This window comes from Anguilla rostrata, chromosome 1 (genome assembly GCF_018555375.3).
Source record: "Anguilla rostrata isolate EN2019 chromosome 1, ASM1855537v3, whole genome shotgun sequence".
NCBI classification, from domain to species: Eukaryota; Metazoa; Chordata; class Actinopteri; order Anguilliformes; family Anguillidae; genus Anguilla; species Anguilla rostrata.
In genome coordinates this window covers 66,081,742-66,103,509 of record NC_057933.1, presented here as the reverse complement: position 1 = coordinate 66,103,509, position 21,768 = coordinate 66,081,742, and the positions used below count along the sequence as shown (strand labels likewise).

General features: G+C 44.2%; 1 protein-coding gene across 4 annotated transcripts; it reads right to left on the bottom strand.

The window, feature by feature from the left end:
- Positions 1 to 1,132: 1,132 nt before the first annotated feature.
- Positions 1,133 to 21,500, bottom strand: LOC135262990 (retinoic acid receptor RXR-beta-A-like). 4 transcript variants are annotated; one of them, XM_064350511.1, is made up of 11 exons: positions 20,451 to 21,500; positions 18,120 to 18,337; positions 16,144 to 16,297; positions 12,894 to 13,073; positions 10,943 to 11,103; positions 10,437 to 10,566; positions 9,958 to 10,090; positions 5,828 to 5,869; positions 5,129 to 5,220; positions 4,271 to 4,376; positions 1,133 to 3,813 (listed from the first exon to the last, which is right to left on the bottom strand). In XM_064350511.1, the coding sequence occupies exons 1-11, from the start codon at positions 20,464 to 20,466 to the stop codon at positions 3,666 to 3,668; spliced, it is 1,380 nt and encodes a 459-aa protein (XP_064206581.1). In that variant the 5' UTR covers positions 20,467 to 21,500; the 3' UTR covers positions 1,133 to 3,665. The 4 variants fall into 4 exon arrangements, with proteins under 4 accessions (XP_064206581.1, XP_064206600.1, XP_064206574.1 ...); XM_064350530.1 differs by having other exon boundaries at positions 20,977 to 21,500; XM_064350504.1 differs by lacking the exon at positions 20,451 to 21,500 and adding an exon at positions 19,846 to 20,103.
- Positions 21,501 to 21,768: the final 268 nt, after the last annotated feature.

Genomic DNA, 21,768 nt, shown 5'->3' with positions numbered 1-21,768 from the left:
GAAAGGACAGTCAAGGAGGGAGGCATTCATGAAATACTGCCACCAAGTGTGCACTGATTGGTTAAGGTGGGTAAATTAAGACAGTCAGAGCATATTCACTGAATGCAATGAAGAATTAATTCACGGTCGCCATTTTTCTGAAGGGACACCACCTAAAACACATTTTTTAAATTCTGAATAAGAATGAGAAAGCAGCAGGAAAAATCTGCAACAGTGACTGTAAAGGAATAAGAATGAAGAAAGATAAATATAAATACATTGTCATGGTATATCTGACTATTAAAACATTTTTAACAGTCAGATATTATAAGGGTGTCTTTTCGGTAATACTGGAGATTTTCAAAACATCAAATAAGTGTAATGCACGCGACATTTTGCACATTTAAACAAAGCACCACCTCGATTCACACAGCACTGAGCTCTGCACACAGACGTTTACTAAAGGTGCCATTGGCCAATAGTGGTTACATGATGACTGCAGAGCCACAGGTCATCAGTCTAGTTTTGTGCTCAGCACATAAGCCCTGTCTTGAATATATGAGCTGGGGGAATTCGAAGGAACTGCAGGAATAGATGTCTCTTCAGAGGTTCAACTGGCATCTTCTGTTGGGCATAATTCCAAATAAAAAAAATAAAAGAAAAAACTTGAACTCTGCTGGGACAGAGAACATTTTAGAGCTAATGACCAAGACCTACTGTATTTTCATTACGCAGTCTGCCCCACGCACAACAATACAAACTAACAAGCAAGCAAACATACATACACACAGTTACATGAAGTGCAATAATGCAATAATAAAGAAAGTGTTGATAAAATGAAAAAAATTAAATAAAATCCAATAACTTTCCAGCAGGAATCACTTGCTTGCAGTTACTGAACAGTCCGAAATACAAAACAGCGTAGTAGTCAGGGGTAAAGATCAAATACAAGGACATGCATTGTATAACATTTTCATGGAATCAAAAAAAAAAGTCCATATGAAATCCCATACTTTAACCTCTGCTAGCATTTCCCCCCCATACAAGTGATTTTATTATCAGAAATGAACGCACTTACATATGCTGAATATTTTAAAATAAAGAAGCACACACCAAAATTGTGAACAGACCGTAGGACGTCCGCTACATCAAGCACTTTTAAATAGAAAATTTATTTTCTGGCACCCAGCTTGAGTTGGAATATGATCATTACAAAGACATTATTTTGCGCATACACAAGAAAAACCACCACCATGGTGAGACATCCAGAAAAGAACATTTTAGCCCAGACTCAAGTTCCACGGTTTCATCTTCGTTTCTCTGCTTAGAACACACACTCAATATATGCTGCCACACATTCATGATATATTCATTCATAATGTGCACACATATACAACCAATCCATTTGTTATACCAGCTTTGCAACTTATACATGCTCAGCATACAAAATCCATTAGATGTGCACTTGATACATCTCCGCCCATCTTATAGAGTGGGTATGGTTAAGGGCTTTGTATAATAATTCAAGCGGACAGGACAATGTGGTTGGTGTGCAAGATCACTTCAAGGAAGCCAAGCAAAACATAACCAAATTAAGGAAGACTAAAAGGCAAAAATGACGTCTCTGAGTGTAAGGACAGAAACATTGATGCTAACAACAGGCATAGGCCAGAAACTCGCTCCATGGAGCCCGCAGTTGATAAGACCTGGACTCCCTGAAATGCCGTGCAAAGGGAACCCTTCCTTCTAGACTCTGTGGTACAAGCTGAACAATAAGAAAAATTGCATACATATTCACATATATTAGACACGTCTTTAGGACTCGTACCTCATCATACACAGTATGTTCCCTGAACACTCCCAATCCGACTGCACAGCACCTAATAAACCCTATGTAAAAATTACATACTGGAGTGTCTCTTCCCAACAGACAGCTCTTAACTGAATTTATAAACTGGCAATCAAAAAAATTGAGTGTCTCTGTTCTTGCATATTTGCGGTGTTGTGCACGCGCACTGTGCAGGATGCACACTGTGCAGGATGCGTACTGTGCAGCATTCCGTGTCTGTTCGGTGAAGTACGCTGCCAGAGTCTGTGCCGTCTAGCACCAAAGCACAGGAAAACTCAGCCGCCATTTGAAAAACTGAGAATCTGTTTGCGAAACAAGTGCCAGTATGAACGAACCTGAACCCCACTACACTATGTTTAATACATACTGTGCAGTCTCTGAGAGGGTTCCAGCAGAATAACACTCGCTAGCTTTTCAAAATTTGTATTTGCACTATAAAGAGAGAAGCAACGTCTTCTAGAGGTTGCACTCCTCCTTCTGTATTCAAAGTGTAAAAAAATTAAAGAACCTTTGTCTCGCCTGCATCTTTACATCGCTTCAACAGACGCAGTTCAGTGTGGCCTCACTACTGGTCAGTCAGCCTAGCTTATTTTTTGTTCAGGGTAAATCCAAGGGGGAAGAGACACTTCCCATTACTTTAGTTGATTTCTTAATGTAAATGATTGCACGTTTAGAGTGCGCGCTTCAAGTAAAAAGCAAATTTAAATTGTATGATCAAAAAAAAAAAAAAAAATGAATCCTAGGGATAAATATACCATGCTCATTGCACATTTAAAGACTGGTAAGGTCTGTCAATAAGAACACAGCAACCTGACATTTGATGTATTTGCAATTAACTGCTGATTAATTCTCCTTCTACCTACAAATGTTTACACTTTGTATGCACGCATTCCCCTAGTTCCTGGTTCCGTGTATTTAGCTTAATGTGTGTACTGTGTTACATGCATAGACTGGTATATCCTATATCCCTGACTGCAACTGGATTCTTCACTTGTTGCCTCAGGACTGTTCCAAAAGATTACCAGAGGGGCAGCCCAACATGCCTTGGAATGTACCAAACATCTTTTCCCCCATCAGCTCTTTAAGAGCTTAGAGTCTGCTTGGCCAGTCCATATCAAATACGTTCCCTAGGTTTCAATTTCAAGAACATACGAATATCCCAGAGGACATATTGGCTATTCTATCCAGAGAACCACCCTTGCCCCTGGAAAGAGTAGCTGCTGGCTGTTCAGTCGAGTTTCAGAGCACAACCTCATCCAGGTTTGCTCTCGATCAACAAGGGGAAGTACATTTTGTATTCGGTATGTAATTCTAATCATTACGAACAGTTCATACTGATGCTGGAGAGAAGCAGCAAGCACCGTATAAGACAGGATTTGATGAAAGTGTGAAAGGGATAAAATGCACAGGTGGGCACCACAGACTGCATTATAATGTCAACTTCAACGTCAATGTCAAAAAGCTTTAACATGGCTTCGATTTTTCTTCTGCCTCCCTCCCCTGCATACACATACACTCAAATTATGAGCTTTGGTTAGATGCTAAGTCAGACACAAGCCACAGTGGCAAACCAAAGTTTTACATTTTTCAAAATTTTTCTTACTCCTATCGTTAAGACTTAAAATGAATTTAAAAGCACCAGCATATTAGAATTTCATGGTGAGGGTGTATTCCTCTGGGATGCTGCACTCAAACGCACACATGTGCATTACAGGCAGTTCAATCGGCTGCTTGGGTGACCTGGGAAGTAAATGCTCAGGGGAAGAAGGAAATGCAGTCACTGCAGATTCCCAGGACCAAGAGCCAATCAGAACCCTGCTCCAGGCTGGATCATTCTCTATGTTAACTGATGGGGCGCCTCAAGCATTTCCATCAGGAAAGTGTCAATGGGGGTGTCTCCAATCAATTTGAAGAAGAAAAGGTGCTCCAGGCACTTTAGGCCAATGGAACGCAGAGCTGGCAGTCGGAGGAGGAGTTTAGCAAACCTGAAACAGTGAGAGAGGAAGGATTAGCAAAGCTGTTCACACACCTCCATAAAACAATACTTGAAGAACTGATCAGAGAATAACTGACAACGTGGTAAAACACACTATCTCCTCAGGTTACTCAAAACACCAAATCAGTCAAGTTTTATGATTCAGGTTCATGAAGTGTTAATGACATCCACAGTTCCTACCCTTCCCTTTAAATTAAGTGCTTCTTCAGCAATGCCAATTCAGTCAGGGTAGTAACTTCCTGGCCCAGGTCAGCTAATTGTTTACTGTTTGAAAGGCTTCTTAAAGATCTTAATTTGTAGGACGTGGACTCTACTAACCTAGAGCATTTACAAGAACCAGGCTACTGGAGAGGCATTTAACAACAGCCCAGCTGAATTAGTTTCCTCCATCTCTCTGCATATCTAGGGCATGGCAAGGCGAGGCAGCTGTTGGGTAATGGCATTACCTGCCCTGCTGCTCCGGGTATCTCTGTTTACAGTAGGTCTCCAATGACGCGTACACCTTCTCTCTCAGAACCTCCACCTCGCTGGAGTTGGACAGACCTTTGGCATCTGGAGAACAGCACAAAGTCAGTTCACCCTCAGATATGCTGATTTTAGCACTACCAAAATCTGAAAGAATGACAAGCCAAGACTATTATACCCTGGAATATGATCTTTGCTTTTGATTTTCGTATCGCAAGATTAAATACAACTTAAATTGGACTTTCAAAAGTTTAGATACTGGAGGTCATCCTGCTGCAGTTTGTTGAAAATGATGGAGGCACTAACACACTGACATTTAATTTGGCTGACCAAGTTTTTCTACAGTATTGCATGTTCGAAGCGGACGTTGTGCCCATTTCTGATGAGATCGAGTCACTTGCAGTGAAACCAATCAAGAGGCACCACCTAGCTTCAAATCACCCATATTGTTGTTGTAGTTTTTGCACAGCGACAAAGTGAATGCAAATGAAATAAAATATTTATACAGGACGGTTAATCATTCTCTCAACACTTTTGGTCTTTTCGTGCAATGGCGCGAAACTGAACCGAAAGAATACCTACCGAATACCCACTGTCCTCCCCACTGAGATGTAAACTGAAAAAACAGGTGCAGCTTAATCCATTGGAGAAGCTCACAGTGAGTAAGCGATATGCACTTCATACTACCCACACGGCCCAACCGCAGTTATGACAGCGCTTTGCCAGTTCAGCTGAGGGCTCTTATCTGAAGGCTCCTAGCTGAAGGCTCCTAGCCCTCCAGGCTCTCTCAGGCTCGATTGTTCGGAGCTGGGTCTATGTTGCGGCCACGCCGCAGGTACCTGGGTTGAAGAGGATGATGGCTCGGAGGCAGCCGAGCTCAGTCTTGTCCATCTGCATGTCCCTCATCTTACTGACCAGCTCAGTGAGAACCCTGCAGGGAGAGGGAAGAGACAGCACCCAGAGAGAGGGAGGGGGAGGGGGAGGTTCAAAGACACAAAAGGATATGAAGAAGAGACGCAATGTGTGAGAGGAGGGGTACATGAGGGACAGAGTGTTAGCATATATTAGCCTCACGCTACACCCCTCCACACTGGGAGCAGCGATCAGTTCACAAGGAGACGTGCAGTATGTAACAAACTCGTAAACGAGAATGGATGGCGCCATTTTTAATAAGCAAATCATGTTGAAAAGCCATTTTTAAAGATATTTTATAAAAAAATAAAACAATTTTCTGATTCTATATTACAAATGAAATACCAAGCTTCAAATTTAATTTCTGTGTTTGGCAAGCAAGTTTCCGCCCCATTTCTCTGGTGAACCAATGCTGAATCCCAGTGACCGGTGGTGTTTCCTGTGCACAAGAAACTTTAAAATGGAAATACCCACTGACTTAAAACTAAAAGAGCAGTGGTGATGGAATGAATAGTCAAAGGACACTTTACCTGCGCATCTACAGTTCACTTCCATTCTACATCCAAAATCTCACTTATTTTATGATGTTAAAAAAGTGCTATTGTTGTGTTGTGTGGCGTTATTACCTGTCAAATATGGCCCCAACCTCTGCACTGTGCGCACTCTCCCTGCGTATTCAATCAAAATGTGTTATTACAATGTTATTATACTGCAGTTGCATTGTTATTACATTGTCATTATACAGTCAAAGTCCAGGTTTTGGCCCCAGGCATAAAGATTGGACTCCGCTTACATTGAAGCCCAGTTCTAGGTGTAACAAGCGACAGGCTCTTAATGATGAAGGCTCAGCTCCTGTGGTCATCAAATTAAACTTCAGAAAACTTTCGAGTTTCATCTGAAAACAACACACAGCTAACAGACTAGGATCTCACAAAGCTTTCTATACTATTAGAACACATCCAGCAGGTTCAATGAGAGGTTAATGCCCTCCGGGGACAAATAAAGTTGAAAGTTGAAGGTGAGAAGTGTAAACAGGGTTTTTAATTCAGTGAAAACCAAAGTTCTTAAAAAACCACAAAGCAATCCAAACAGTGTCCTTGTTGGAATACCTCGGAAAGCTTCTCATTCATTCTGATTTCTGTAATTAAGTATAAGCCAAATGCTTCTGCTGCTGTCAAATGTCCAAAATTAGATCCTACTGACATTTCAAAAAACAGGCAAAAACAGTATTATAAAGCCACAATCATAAACAGTAGAAGTTTTTATTTAAAATTAATTTACAGATACATAAAATGAATCATACTGTACGAGCAGAATCACAACCCAAATAGGCCATTACCTTCGGAGCACAGTCAGTCGCAGAAGAGAAGATTAAGAGACTGAGAAGAGAAGCTGGCCGAGCCAATGACACACTTTGATCAGTTTTGGACACACACAGAAACATTGCTAACGTCTACAAGCACAGCTTCAGACCGTGGTACTCTAATGAGGGACACAGCAGAGGTCCTAAAGCAGGGTGGTTAATACTGGGCGGTTGACCAAGCCATTACAGCACAAGACACAGACCAAGCAGAATACACAAGATCAAAAGCTGTACCGAATTTGCAACAGTCCAATACTGACTGCATCCATTAAGCGATGACACAGAACACATTCCCTGCAACAGTGGTCAATACTGGCCCTAGAGAGCCACTGGGAGTGTTACTCAGCACTTCACCAGTTACAGCAGCTGATGATACAGATAACCTATTTCACCTGGTTACTTGGGTCTGAACTGCTTAAGGTTAAACTGAGGTGAAAACACCAGACCCTTTGGCTCTCCAACGCCAGTACTTAAAACGTGTAACGCCCTACATTATGAGTATGGCCACCAGTTTGTTTCCACCATACAAAGTGAGTTTCTAATTGAGACGTTAGGAAAAACAATTAGTTGATCTAATACGGGGATTGTAAGAGGAAGAGAAGTGAACATGAGTGGAAGTTCAAATGCTACAAAAAGCAAGTCTTGAATGAACAAGTGAAGCAGCATCCACCTAGTACACTGCATACTGACAGACTGAATTTATTTTGCACAACTAGAAATTTAACAATAAATTACACAGATTAAGGTGTGAGATCCACACAGAGGGCAAATCTTCAGTCAGCAAGGTAAAAGACTGGATGTCATTCCAGATTTAACAGATGCTTTCTGAAGCGCAAATGTTTCACTTGAAAAAGCAGACTATCCCAAATGACATGCATTTAGTAACAGGCAAGTCATTACTGGGGAGAGGGTGATTCTGTCAGCTCGACAGCTTCAACAGAAGCATATGCTGCAGACCACTACTTTCCATAAAATAAAAATTCAAAAACTGAGTGACAATTTACAGCTGACGCCATGTCTGTGGTCAGACAAAGCATGATACAGACAATTATGTTATACATATTTTATTTATTCTTCAAGGAAAAGCCATCACAACCGATCTGATAGTTTTCCTTGCTGGACCCTGCAAGACTGGGTGGGAAAGTTGGTATTCTGCTGCAGAGTACCACTCAAAGTACATCTGTTTTTATCCCAGATTTGTGGAAATGGAGTTGGATACCACTCCAAACAACACTGCGCTGACAATGCTCAAGGCGTTAAGGAGGGATAAGGGTATGGAGACACAGCTCTTGCTAATCGCTGTTAATGGCAAGAGTCATGGCATCAGGATCCACAAAACCTATGATGCAACTGAACGGCTTACAAATGAATATTGTGCACTTGCTCAACAGACGCAAAGACAAACCAGACAGACAAACCAGTACACCACCGATGCTTCAATACTTTGAGCCGTTGCAGAGATACTCACAGCGTATTACAGCCCTGAACAGCTCAAAAATGAGCCACGTTTATCAACCAGCTCACAAACTTCTTAAAGCCGTAAGGGTCTCGGATCCGAAGCAAGTGTGCAGACTCATCGATGTGCGATGCGTCATCGCTCTCACAGCTCAATTTCGGGCTTTGCCAAAAACTGCAGATCAGAGCTGGGTAATTTCAAATTATTTGCACAAGAAAACAGCACTGCAACGTTGCTGGGTGAATACTGGGATACAGCTATAGAGATATTTCCAAACCTTACTCAAAAGGCAAAATGATACTTGGCCGTGGTGGTAAACTCAGTCGATGCAAAAATATGCATGCCTTCCTATAAACAAACTTACACCAAACACTGTGAATAAATATTATCCGTTTTTTCATTTGATCATTCTACATGACATTCTCCACTTGTTTCATATATTTTTTCTAATATACCTCAGCAGCAAACTATTTTATTACTAACACAATTTATTTTTAGTTTAACGTTTCTGTGCACATTAAATGTTACATAACTGCTTTCTTTTTTTTTTTTTTTAATGTGGGCATTTCCGACTGCTTCTAAAAAAAAAAGAATTGTGCAGGATGCCTATGGTAGTAAGTCATTGATCTGAATTTAACACAAGCGTTACTTGTAATCATCACCGTTGATCATCATCTGCGCTTAATTACTGGCAATGACTTTATCGACTTAGATGAGTGATAATTGTGTGAGAAGTGGCTTGATAAAGAGGCTATGACGACCTCTAGCTGGCGGAGGACTGAAGTACCACGCGAGAAAAAACAAGGGGGAACAAACTGATGGCCCTAATAATGAGCAGTCTCCTGGACAGTGGCTCTATAAGGCCAGCAAAACAAAGGAGTTCCCCTGTGACCTGAAGCTCCACATAATGCAGCACAGTGGCGGACGTGCAAGTGAGCCCCATCATACTAAGATGTACAAACACACGACAGGCCTGTTAAAGGAACGGAATCTCTCCTGTTAATAAAAGCCTGCAACTGGTTAAACCGAGAATTGTTCACCCCACAGGGAGCCAGTGCCCACCCTGCAGTCAAAATCTCCCATCACTGTGTTAATAACAATGTAATGACTACGTGAACAGTGACCTGGAACCCTGAGCGGCTAGAAGTGCCACCGACCAACTACCATCTGACCGGCGGCATGAAAACTTTCAGACAAAAGTAGCTTTGGGTACATAATCCTGGTTTAGCAGGTACGTAAATTTTGTTAAAATTTTCCATTACTACAAGGTACTTAAATTGGGTTAGCTCTCATCTTAAACATATATTCAGTAGGACACGTGAGACAGCGTTAGCCTGTTTATGAGTAAGCACGAAAATGCCTGCGGCAGTGCCACACTATAGTAGAGATTGGGGATGTTTCTAAACGGCACAGAACAATCTGCTTCAGGCTTCGATTTTATGTGTGAGTAAAATAGTTCCGTCAACTAAATTAGCAGCTTGATTTTTACTTCACCTTTTCTGTATGTAACCCTTTAATGTAATAGAGCTGAAGTCAAGAGACCGCAACAGACGATTCACTTACTTTGGGTAAGAGCAGCTGCTAAATTAATAAATGTAACACTACCCCTTTTCCAGGAAGACGACTGCTGGTGTTAGTACAGAATGGGTGACAGTGGGTGTGTCAGTTCCGGGGTTTATGAGTCAATATGCATGATGTAGTAAGATACTCTGGATAAGAGAGTCTGCTGACTGATAACGCATCCTTTGTGAAAGTATATCTGCCACATGCAGTTCCACTGACAGAGATGTCAAAGCAATGTGAATGAGAGTGTGAGAGACATGCAGCCTATGGCTGAATGCTAGCAGCATCCACGCCGAGTCAGCGCATGGCAGGAGCGCCCACGCTGCAGCGGACGAGCGGCGTGGCAGCGCGGCTCGCGGCGGCGGCAGCGATACCTGTCGAAGATGGCCCCCACGCCCGCGCTGTGCGCGCTGTTCCGGTGGACGTGCAGCCCGGTGGCCAGCAGGATGCCGTCCTTCACCGTGATGGAGCGGTGCGAGAACGAGGCGATCAGCAGCTCATTCCAGCCTGATGATAGAGGGGAGGGGCCACACAGACAGACACTCCAATCAGGGCTCAGTAGTCTGGTCCTGAGGGCGGGGTAGTCCGCACCTGGCTCAGGAGGAATTTCCAGCAAAGGCCTAATTCATCCTATTGGTTTGACTGGCGACCGACGACCCAAGTCCACCCAATCGACCTGTGAAGAGTCTGAGCTTGTCCACGATGCACACGGGTGCAGCTCCAGACACGGAATTTAAACAGTAACCTTGAGGCAAGGTTATACTGTGTAAGCAGTCACACTAAGCCCCACCCCTGCTGGGCGTTTATGACTTTAGAAAGGGAGGAGCAGGAGAGAGCAGGGGGCTGAGGGTACCTGCACGCAGGAGGATGACCTGGTCGTCCAGGGGAAGCTCAGAGAAGTGCGGGATCCTCTTGGCCCACTCCACCAGGGTGAAGAGCTGCTTGTCTGCAGCCTGGCAGATGTTGGTGACCGGATCATTGGGCTGGAGGCAGTGGGGGAGGAAGGCATTACAGTCAACTGGAAATCACAACATGCAAATAGCACAGATGCGGTTGCAAAAACTTTTTTTTATTCACAAGAGGATTTCTATTCCTGGCCCAGGAGAGGTCTTTCCCAGCTGAAGTTCAATTAAAGATTTGCTTCAGGAACAGGATGGCTCAATGAAGGCTGAAGCTATTGACCAACTCACTCATATGATAGCTTTCCCTGGAACTTTTACTTCAGAACACACATTTGCTCAGTCGATGCGCTAAACAGTAGACAGGTGAAAATATCTGAGGGACCCTTTGGGTCGTTAAGCCCGTACGTTAGATGTGGAGAGCGCAGTCTCCCAACAGCTCTGCGGGGCCCACACTCACAGAGCTGGTCCCGGAGCTCCCGTCAGAGTGCAGCTCCGTCTTCTGCTCTACCGCCATCTCCGCCTCCAGGATCTTCTCCACCGGCATCTCCTCGTTCACCGCGCTGGTGGACTCCATCTCCCCCTCGCGCTCCTTATTCCTCTGCCTCTCCTCCTGCACAGCTGCAGAGGGGAGAGACAGGAGAGAGGAAAGGGGGCTCAAAACATTGAACAAGGAGGAGAGCAAGAAGAGAACAAAAGAGGTATGCGCATTTAATTTCCCCCCAAATTCAAACTTGCGCGTTTTCTTCCTTTCAACACATCAATCCACCGAACCAACAGCAGGTGCAATAGGGGCTGCCCAGATGCTGTTCCCTCACTCTTCACTTCACTGTCTCACTCTTCACTTCACTTCTCTGTCCAACGAACATGCTCCTCCGCTGTTGTAAATTTAAGAACACACTACTCTTTGACTCCCTACCCTCATGGTTCTTGTAACATTTATATTCCAAAATATAATAAGTGGAATAGCATTACATTTCTCCCTTATCAAGAAGGTTTGACAGGAGTTTCAACAAACCTACAGTGTGGAGGTTTTAGTCTGTTGAAATTATTAACTGGCATGCGTATCGGGTAATGTTGCTTTTCAAAATTAATTTTTATCTGTGAAAGTCAGTCTTGGCAGCCCTTTCGATACACCATTTCAAATTTCTGTCAATGGTTTGAAAGGAAGAGTTCTTATCAATAACATTTTTTCCCTACTTGTACTCCGGTAATTACAATGCATGCAGTCCTAAATTTTGGTCCACAAAGTGCAATGACTGAAATGCAAAAGCACACATCTCTGCCCCTTCCTGCCCCTTGTCCTCCTTACATCTGTCATTCATGCTGGACAGCTGTAGGAAAGAGAAACGGAGTGAGAGGAAACAAAAGGGAGACAGGAAGAGAGAGATTACATTTTACACAAAAACACGCTTTCTCCCCTTTTTTATTCATTCGGTTCATCCCCTTGAACAGACAGAGAGATCGGTGTGGTTCGTGTGACATGGGGCCCAATTTTGCTTTCCAAACCACAGCCTCAATTTTCAGTAAATCAATAAAAAAAACCCCCTCAAATGATATTCTGTCCACAGGGGGGCAGTCATATCAACTTTTTTTCTATATAAAGCTACAGTTGACTGAACATCCAGAATTCTTTTAAGCGTTAAGTAGTATTAACCTGCACAGCCAACAGCCAGAGGTGGTGACAGTGATGCTGATCAGACAACAGCAACTTCTACACTTCCAAATTCTAAATGGTTAGTGAACGAGATCTGTACAAGGAGACATGTCAATGGCTATGCTGTAATTTCATCCACTGGATGAAGACTTTGAGAGTACTGTAATGTACCATATGGCTCAGCTTATACTAGAAACTACAGGGCGCAAACATTACTACTACTACAGAATTTTCTTGCCAATGGCGAGATTTATGTTCCCAGATATTCCTAGGAGATATTTTAGAAAATGGAGGGGAGCGTTTGGGCAGTGTTCCTTGACAAACAAACCTAAAATGAAATGTATTCTATTAACAAGGCAACACAGCAACAGTTCTGATGCTATGCACATGAAGGGTCGCTGCCTATATTTTGACAAGTTTGACTGGATAATTTTGAATGTCCTTATAATCAAATCTCATTTTCCAACCAGCTATTCCTACCTCTATCTCCCTGGCTATATATATATATATATATATATATATATATATATATATATATATATATATATATATATATATATATGTGTAGCGCCACAAATTTTCTCTACCATCTCTTGTCCGTTTTTAAGGGGGAAAAAAAGAAAAAAAATGTTCAGAAATTTTTTCCTATGATTTACTGAAGCATACCAACAGGCAGTACCCATCAGAACTGTCTCACTGTCGCCCCCTGTCAGCAGCAGGTGTGAAGTACACTGCCCAAGCCCCAGTTAATCACCTTCTCTCTTCATGCCCATGGCCAGGCACTTCTGGTAGCGGCAGTACTGGCAGCGGTTTCTCTGGCGCTTGTCCACCAGGCAGTCCTTGTTGTCTCTGCAGGTGTAGCTCAGGTCTTTCCTCACTGTGCGCTTAAAGAAGCCCTTGCAGCCCTCACAGCTGTACACCCCATAGTGCTTCCCTGAAGCCAGCAATGGTGGACAGGACGTGTGGGGAGGGAGGGAGGGAGGGACACAGAACAGACACGCAAGGGGAAAAAACAGAGAGGAGAGGTGGGGGCGGGAGGAATACTGTGTTAGAGCTGGTTAACACCTGTGTCCTGTTGACAGAACACCACCAAAAATACATCGTTTCACAGGCTGTTCATTTTTAAGAAACACAGACCTCGTGTGTTTGGTAGCGTTGTGGATTACTGTATGTGACAATGAATGCATGATCACTGACTGTAAAAATCAGCTGGCAACAGTATATAAACTGCAGGACAAAATTTGGATGAAAATAGTTTAGTAAATAGCAACTCAAAGGCAGACTGTTTCCTTCAATCGGAATGGCAGTTAACCAGTTCTTAGTTTACCACAAATCATTCTATAAACACCAATGGAATTGCAGTTCCTGTCGCTTATATACCAAACTCTGCAGCCAGATTAGATTAGCTCACATGCAACAACATTCTGCACTCTCAAATTATTATTATTAGGATATTTTAAATTAAGCTTATATTGGTTGGTCATCGACACCTGTTGGCATTTAGGTAACATTAGGGATGCACCATAGTATCAATGTCACATCAGTACTGTCAAGTGTAAATATTTTGTTACACAACGAAAATCCCCCTGAACTACCCCCTCCTTCCCCTCCACCATTCCCTCTTTCCCCTCCACCATTCCCTCCATCCCCTCCACCATTCCCTCCATCCCCTCCACCATTCCCTCCTCCCCTCCACCATCCCCTCCTCCCCCTCCACCATCCCCTCCACCATTCCCTCCTCCCCTTCCACCATTCCCTCCTCCCCTCCACCATTCCCTCTTTCCCTCCACCATCCCCTCTTTCCCCTCCACCATCCCCTCTTTCCTCTCCACCATCCTCTTTCCTCTCCACCATCCCTCTTTTCTCCCCACCATCCCTCCTTCCCCTCCACCATCCCCCCTTTCCCTCCACCATCCCCTCCTTCCCCTCCACCATCCCCTCCTTCCCTCCACCATCCCTTTCCTCTCCATCGTCCCCTCCTTCCCCTCCACCATTCCCTCCTTCCCTCCACCATTCCCTCCTCTCCTCCACCATTCCCTCCTCCCCCTCCACCATTCCCTCTTTCCCTCCACCATCCCCTTTCCTCTCCACCATCCCCTCTTTCCTCCCCACCATCCCTCCTTCCCCTCCACCATCCCTCTTTCCCCTCCACCATCCCCTCTTTCCCCTCCACCATCCCCTTTCCCCTCCACCATCCCTTTCCTCTCCATCATCCCTCCTTCCCTCCACCATCCCCTTTCCTCTCCACCGTCCCCTCCTTCCCCTTCACCATCCCCTCTTTCCCCTCCACCACCCCTCTTTCCCATCCACCATCCCTTCCTTTCCCTCCATCATCCCCTTTCCTCCACCATTCCCTCCTCCCCTCCACCATTCCCTTTCCCCTCCACCATCCCCTTTCCTCTCCACCATCCCCTCTTTCCTCCCCACCATCACCTCCTTCCCTCCACCATCCCCTCTTTCCCCTCCACCATCCCCTCTTTCCCCTCCACCATCCCTCTTTCCCCTCCACCATCCCCTTTTCTCTCCATCATCCCCTCCTTCCCTCCACATCCCCTTTCCTCTCCACCGTCCCCTCCTTCCCCTTCACCATCCCCACCCCCTCTTTCCCATCCACCATCCCTTCCTTTCCCTCCATCATCCCCTCTTTCCTCCACCATTCCCTCCTCCCCTCCACCATTCCCTCCTCCCCCTCCACCATTCCCTCTTTCCCCTCCACCATCCCCTCTTTCCCCTCCACCATCCCCTCTTTCCTCCCCACCATCCCCTCCACCATCCCCTCTTTCCCCTCCACCATCCCCTCTTTCCCCTCCACCATCCCCTTTCCCCTCCACCATCCCTTTCCTCTCCATCATCCCCTCCTTCCCCTCCACCATCCCCTTTCCTCTCCACCGTCCCCTCCTTCCCTTCACCATCCCCTCTTTCCCCTCCACCACCCCTCTTTCCCATCCACCATCCCTTCCTTTCCCTCCATCATCCCTCTTTCCTCCACCATTCCCTCCTCCCCTACACCATTCCCTCTTTCCCCTCCACCATCCCCTCTTTCCCCTCCACCATCCCCTCCTTCTCCTCCACCATCCCCTCTTTCCTCTCCATCATCCCCTCCTTCCCCTCCACCATCCCCTTTCCTCTCCACCGTCCCCTCCTTCCCTCCACCATCCCCTTTCCTCTCCACCGTCCCCTCCTTCCCCTTCACCATCCCCTCTTTCCCCTCCACCATCCCCTCCTTCCCTCCACCATCCCCTCTTTCCTCTCCACCATCCCCTTTCCTTTCCACCATCCCCTTTCCTTTCCACCATCCCCTCCTTCCCCTCCACCATCCCCTCTTTCCCCTCCACCATCCCCTCTTTCCCCTCCACCATCCCCTTTCCCTCCACCATCCCCTTTCCTCTCCATCATCCCCTCCTTCCCTCCACCATCCCCTTTCCTCTCCACCGTCCCCTCCTTCCCCTTCACCATCCCCTCTTTCCCTCCACCACCCCCTCTTTCCCATCCACCATCCCTTCCTTTCCCTCCATCATCCCCTTTCCTCCACCATTCCCTCCTCCCCCTACACCATTCCCTCTTTCCCCTCCACCATCCCCTCTTTCCCCTCCACCATCCCCTCCTTCTCCTCCACCATCCCCTCTTTCCCCTCCACCATCCCTTTCCCCTCCACCATCCCTTTCCTCTCCATCATCCCCTCCTTCCCCTCCACCATCCCCTTTCCTCTCCACCGTCCCCTCCTTCCCCTCCACCATCCCCTTTCCTCTCCACCGTCCCCTCCTTCCCCTTCACCATCCCCTCTTTCCCTCCACCATCCCTCCTTCCCCTCCACCATCCCCTCTTTCCTCTCCACCATCCCCTTTCCTTTCCACCATCCCCTTTCCTTTCCACCATCCCCTCCTTTCCACCATCCCCTCTTTCCCCTCCACCATCCGCCCTTTCCCCTCCACCATCCCCTCTTTCCTTTCCACCATCCCCTCTTTCCCCTCCACCATCCGCCCTTTCCCCTGCACTCAGCTCACCAGAGGAGCGGTCCCCACAGATGCCGCAGAGCCGTTTCTGTGACATCACGGCTCCAGGGCTGTGGGCGGGCTGAGACTTGAGTCCGAGTGGGGGCTTCACGTCGTCCGAGCTGCTCACCGATTGCGGCCCCGAGACGGACACCGTGGAGTTCACCTGAGAGAAGGGGCCAAAGAAAAGGGGGAACGGGCAGAAAGATGAGAGAACGAGACAAAGGGAGAAAGGAGATGTGCACAATGAGCAACAACAGAAGAGGCCTGAGTGGGGGGAACTGTGAAAAGGCTCATTTCATATTTGAGCTGGTAAATTCAGAGATAACTAGAAAGAATCACAATACATGAAGTAAAGACACCTCCCAATCGTACAGGGCGCCTTTCCGACAGCAATATCCAGGTTAGGATATTTCTTATATTAGGCTGGTGCAGTTAACATCAGCAGCGTTTCCCATAAAATGACTTCATTTGAACGGCCCGCCGAAATAGATTCACCCTCATCCAAAAAGATTTTTTTGTATTTAATGTAGACTTGTGGTATTCTGATTTCTGAGTACGAAGTTTGCGGTGTTCTTAACATGGCATTCCAAACGTAGTGGCATTGCGCTCACCTTTTCTCAATAATTATTGGTCCAAGTCACATCAATCAAAGTGTTTTAGTGTCTCAGGGAACCAATAAAGCAAACACCATCATAAATATCGTTCATCAGGAGAAAAACTGCCATTGAAGGGCCGTCAAATTTTGCATTAAGCGGCCGCCTCCCTGTGTTTTGTTCAGAAGATTGTGAGTACATTATTTGTTTATTTCTGTAACTATATCTGTCTTCGTGTACATTTTTTCCCCTTCCAATGTTGCTAAGTCTGATTGCTATAAGCCACTTATTTTTATTTTTGGCTTTTTTAAGTCTCTGTTAAATTTAAAGAGTTGGTTGCAGTTTTTTTGGACTTGTTTTAGTTTGAGTGTATTTTTGGGCTTTTTTTATGGGATAAATTAAAGATAAAATGTCTCTAGTCGTTGTGTTTTCAAAACAACACCCGCTGCCCTCCCAGTGCCAAAGAGCTCCTATTCATAAGACACCTAAATGTTCTGTGATACTGCTGCATTTATCCGTACCACATCTGATAGGATGCACATTTTATACAATTTCTTTGATCGAAGATCTTTATTGCTAGTGAATGAATAACCGGTAGTCGTGAAGGTAAATTCCCTTGACTATACAACTCACCAGTAACAATGTAAGTGAAGCAAGAGGCAACACTTTTCCTGACTCCAGGCTTGGTGAATGAGTTTCTTTTCACCAATTTTCAAAACGCATTAGATAAAAGTGTCTGGCACAATGTGAAAGCACAGAACAAGGTTTGTTTAGATGTTAAATTTAGACAAAATGTTGCTTCCTTCAGTCTGATACGCTTAAATTGTTTATTAAAACAGAATAGATGTAGCCCAAGGATATGGTCTTCGTGTGTAACAATAAATTTCAACTCACCAACCAGTCAATGCAAAAGGAACATAGCAGTAAACAACTCGCCTATGCACTGGAAATTGGCACCAGGGAGGCATTTCACAAAGCAGGATTACCGAGTTAGCTGAATAACAGCTCTTTTTACTTCAGTCCATGTTCCAGATCTGGGAGGATTCTGAGTTTTACTCGGTGCAGTTATGCAGCTAACTAAGTAATCCTCCTTCGTGAAACAGGGCCCAGGACCAGGATGTAGATGTCCAAGCCTACCTCAGCTCCATCTGGTGGACAATTTAAATCATTAAGTTTTCACTGAAAGAGGGTGCAACATTAGGAGACCCAAAATAAAATTACTTTTTAATCGCTAAGCTCAATCGACCTGAATACGAAATGAAGAATAATCCATCATCAATTAATCATTAGCATCCCTAATATCAGATGGAAGCCGATCCACACAGATGACGAGTTTGTCTGTAGAGTAAAGTTTGTGAGCGCTCGGGGAATCCCCAAACATCTGCATCTGACCTGGGGGTTGCTGATGTTGCTGTAGCCCACAGAGGGAGTCCCAGGGGCCCCAGGTGATCCCAGGGAGGAGCTGATGACGGAGAAGGGAGAGCCCAGGCTGCTGATGGGGCTGCTGACTGCAGAAGTGATGGGAGGCAGGGAGGTCATGGATGCTGCCTGAGGAGAACACTGGCCTGAGGGAGGGGAGGAAACCGAGGAGCTGTCTGGGCTGCGTGAATCTGGAGGGGCAGAGAGAGCCAGGGACAGTTCAGACTACAATCACAGGACCTTACAGCGGATGCACAATTACTGGACAAATATACAGCGGCCGATATTCACTGATCATGGAGAAATGTGTGGCTCAGCCCATAGGACAGGGTTGGATCTCCCATTGTGCCACCTTCTGATCTCTGACCCGTTTTCCTGCAAGCCTCTCTGCTATCTCCCCATCTGAATAATGCAAGGGAGACTGACCACTCTCCTTTAACCAACTTTCAAATCCTTATCTTGGCTACAAAATAATCTGGATCTTATTTTAAAATACTTCGTTTCAGCAAACTCCTTACAAAATGTTGAGCTGTTATAGCCCATAAGTTCCACCAATTAACATCTAGCATGATCATAGACATATTCTGACAGTGCTACTACCCAGTTATTGCATTCAGTGTTTTTATTTAATAACACCAGCATTCTTAATTTAAAATACAATAGTTTTAAAGACATGAAAATTCCATAGTACACAAATGAGCGTCACATGACCAATCTTCCTAGAAGCAAGAATCAGCTAGCAAGCAAACCAGCTACATCAACAGATCCAGAACCAGTAATTAGATAGCTAGCCATCATTGTGGAGACTGCAGTAGTTTAGCTGATCAGTAGGTTAACCTAGCATGGCTAACAGTCCACTGAATAGCGAGTTATCATACTGTTGATTAAGTACACAAAAAAGTTAGCCAATGCTACCATTTTCAAAGAGAAAAAACTTAAGCAAAATGAATTTCTCCCCAATTTTGGGATGTCCCTTCTCGTTTCCAAGCCCATCACATCCTTACTTTCAATTGAGGTGTGTATCCATCTAGCCATTCAACGTCACAGCATTACCTCTAAAACTGCGATCCAATGTTACCAATAGTTCTGTCTGCACTTGCCAATGTGAACCCGTCTGCATGTACTGTCTGCAGACATGATATCATCGATAAGCACAAACAAAAAAAGTGTCTTGTGACCCTGGACATTGACATTAATTGCACCAAGGTTTTTGTACCCACGGTCGGTCACAGGTGTTTAAGCAAAACGGTCACAATCGTAAACATATTTTCAAGCCTACGAATACATATTCCTATAAATATTGTACTATCACAATAGTTTTCACTAGCGATTTCAAAAGCCTTATTAAGTGCCCAGAAAAGGCATCGGTTTTTTCCATTATTGATACCAAATATTTGGGAAAGCACTTCAATTGAAAATACCAGAAAAAGACCTGTTTAATGCCTCTCTGTATATGAAAGCATAAAGGCAATTAATACGTTCTTTTTAATAAATTAAATATCCCAATTGGCACAATAATTCTAGAACACAGAAAATTTTAAGCTAGAGTAAGCAGTGCAAGTTAATACTTATACCCCTTAAACAGATCAGTCGCCAAAAACCACTCCTTAGTCGTCTACAAAATGTCATTAAACAAAAGTTCTCAATATTAGCCAGCTGCTATTAATAAAGTAACAAACGTTATAGACCATCTGCTTACCACAGCGACGGTGTACTAGGACAGAATGTTCTGACATGGAATGGATGGTTACTTTAAGCCACACGACCGTAGGCGTAGAGCAGCAAATGCTGCTAATTAAAATGGACACTGCCACAGAATGAACACTGCTATTAATATATTAAGTTTACAGACTGGTGTTAACGGACTAAATAGTTTAGTTAGCAAAGGCTAGTTAGCCAGCCATTTGCCATGCAGCTAGTTCGAATACCACAGTAGGCTGTTCGGTTGCAAACTGGCAAATGAACCAAGCACATTTTACCTTACAAAATCACGGATACCTTGCGGTTAACATTAGCTAGATCATTTAAGTTAAATTTGTTGGTTACATGGGTAGCTTATGTGTGAACTTCCAAACAATATTATTAGAAATCCATAGCAGGCAAGTTGTTTGCAGGAACTGAACAGTGGCTCTAGATAAACTAACGTTAGTAAAATAGCTTGCTTCTACGATAGCAGATCAAAACCCATAGTGGATTAGCTAGCTAATTTTAACGTTAGCCAATTCATGATATATCAACAGATTCTATGCAGCACCAAAAATAACCCATTCTCACTCACACTATAATTTAAAATCAATGTCTTACCTCTACTATCGCCCATGGCTGTCCCGTAGCTTTACGGATTTTGTAGGTTTTATACGTTCAGACCACGTTAAAATCCCACTATCAAACGTGCTGTATTAGGCCTAATAATCAACAGAACACCGCGGACTAGCTCAAGGCTAATACCTGGTTGGTGGATAGCGAAGTTGTAAATAGCAAAACAGACTTCAACGACTACTAATATATAGATATATATCTAATAATAGGTAGCTAACGTAGCACTCCAATACTCAAACAGCCAATTTGAGAAAGGCTCGCTTGCAGGCTGCCTATTTCGTTAGGTCTAGCCATAAACTAGCAAACGTTAGCTAGCTAGTAGTCTAAACCTTCAAACGTTAGCATTGGTTTACAAAATAATATAGGGCTAGCTAACTGACTTAGCTCACAACGTTGTGCTTGGTAGTTAGGTATCTTGGTTGTTAGTATTTACAAATGCCCTATTTTTCATATTCAAGGAAATAATCAACAAATGTAATTAAACAACTCTAGCTAGCGCTAAGTTACTTACGACAAATATGTCAAAACATATCCCCGTTCGTATCTGAAAGCCACCACGCTAGCTGGATAACAAGACAGCTACGCTACACACAGTAAGCGAGCTAACTCTAACTTGAAAGGTAACGTTAGCTAGCTAGTTAGCCTGCTGACGGCTAGTCAACTCATTTATGGCCCACAACATCCGACAAAGATAGACAGCTATCTGTGATGCGTAACCTAAACGTTAAATTAGTCTAACTGAATGCAAGCATCGGGTTGAATTACAGAACATAACATAAACGGTGAACACTCCAGGGCCGCCAAATAGATACAAAAACGAGAAATGAGGCCTTAAGGTCAACCCAACACTTCACTTTCACCCATCTGTTGTTCAAACGAAAAACTAGCAAACAAGTTCTACTTCCGGTGGCCACCTCGAGGGCAACCCTTTAGACATTTACCTACATAATACTCTTATTACTTTAAAACTTTGTATAATCATTTCTCAGTGAGGATTGCCACTGTCTCTCCATCCGTCCATATGTAGCTACGTAGGCTAAGGGACACAGGAGCTGCATGGCAAAGGTCTTCTTTATCCGAATACTTTGTGACACCTGTTTACACCAAGTAGGTCAAATTGTTGGATTCAAAATCGAAAATTTTAATATATATATTTTAATATATACTAAGTATATAATATATATTTATAAAAATGTTTTGAAACCATTTTTATTAGTCTGAATGGGTTAAATATAATCTTTTTATGAAATATCACTCATTCATTGTAAAAACATAACATTCCCTCCTTATGTATTTTTTTATT

Coding starts and splice junctions, on each gene's coding strand:
- LOC135262990 (XM_064350504.1), bottom strand. CDS start 19,882: ATGTCAGAACATTCTGTCCTAGTACACCGTCGCTGTG. Junction 18,338..19,845: donor CCTAGTACACCGTCGCTGTG/GTAAGCAGATGG, acceptor CTGCCCCTCCAG/ATTCACGCAGCCCAGACAGC. Junction 16,298..18,119: donor GCAACATCAGCAACCCCCAG/GTCAGATGCAGA, acceptor CCCTTCTCTCAG/GTGAACTCCACGGTGTCCGT.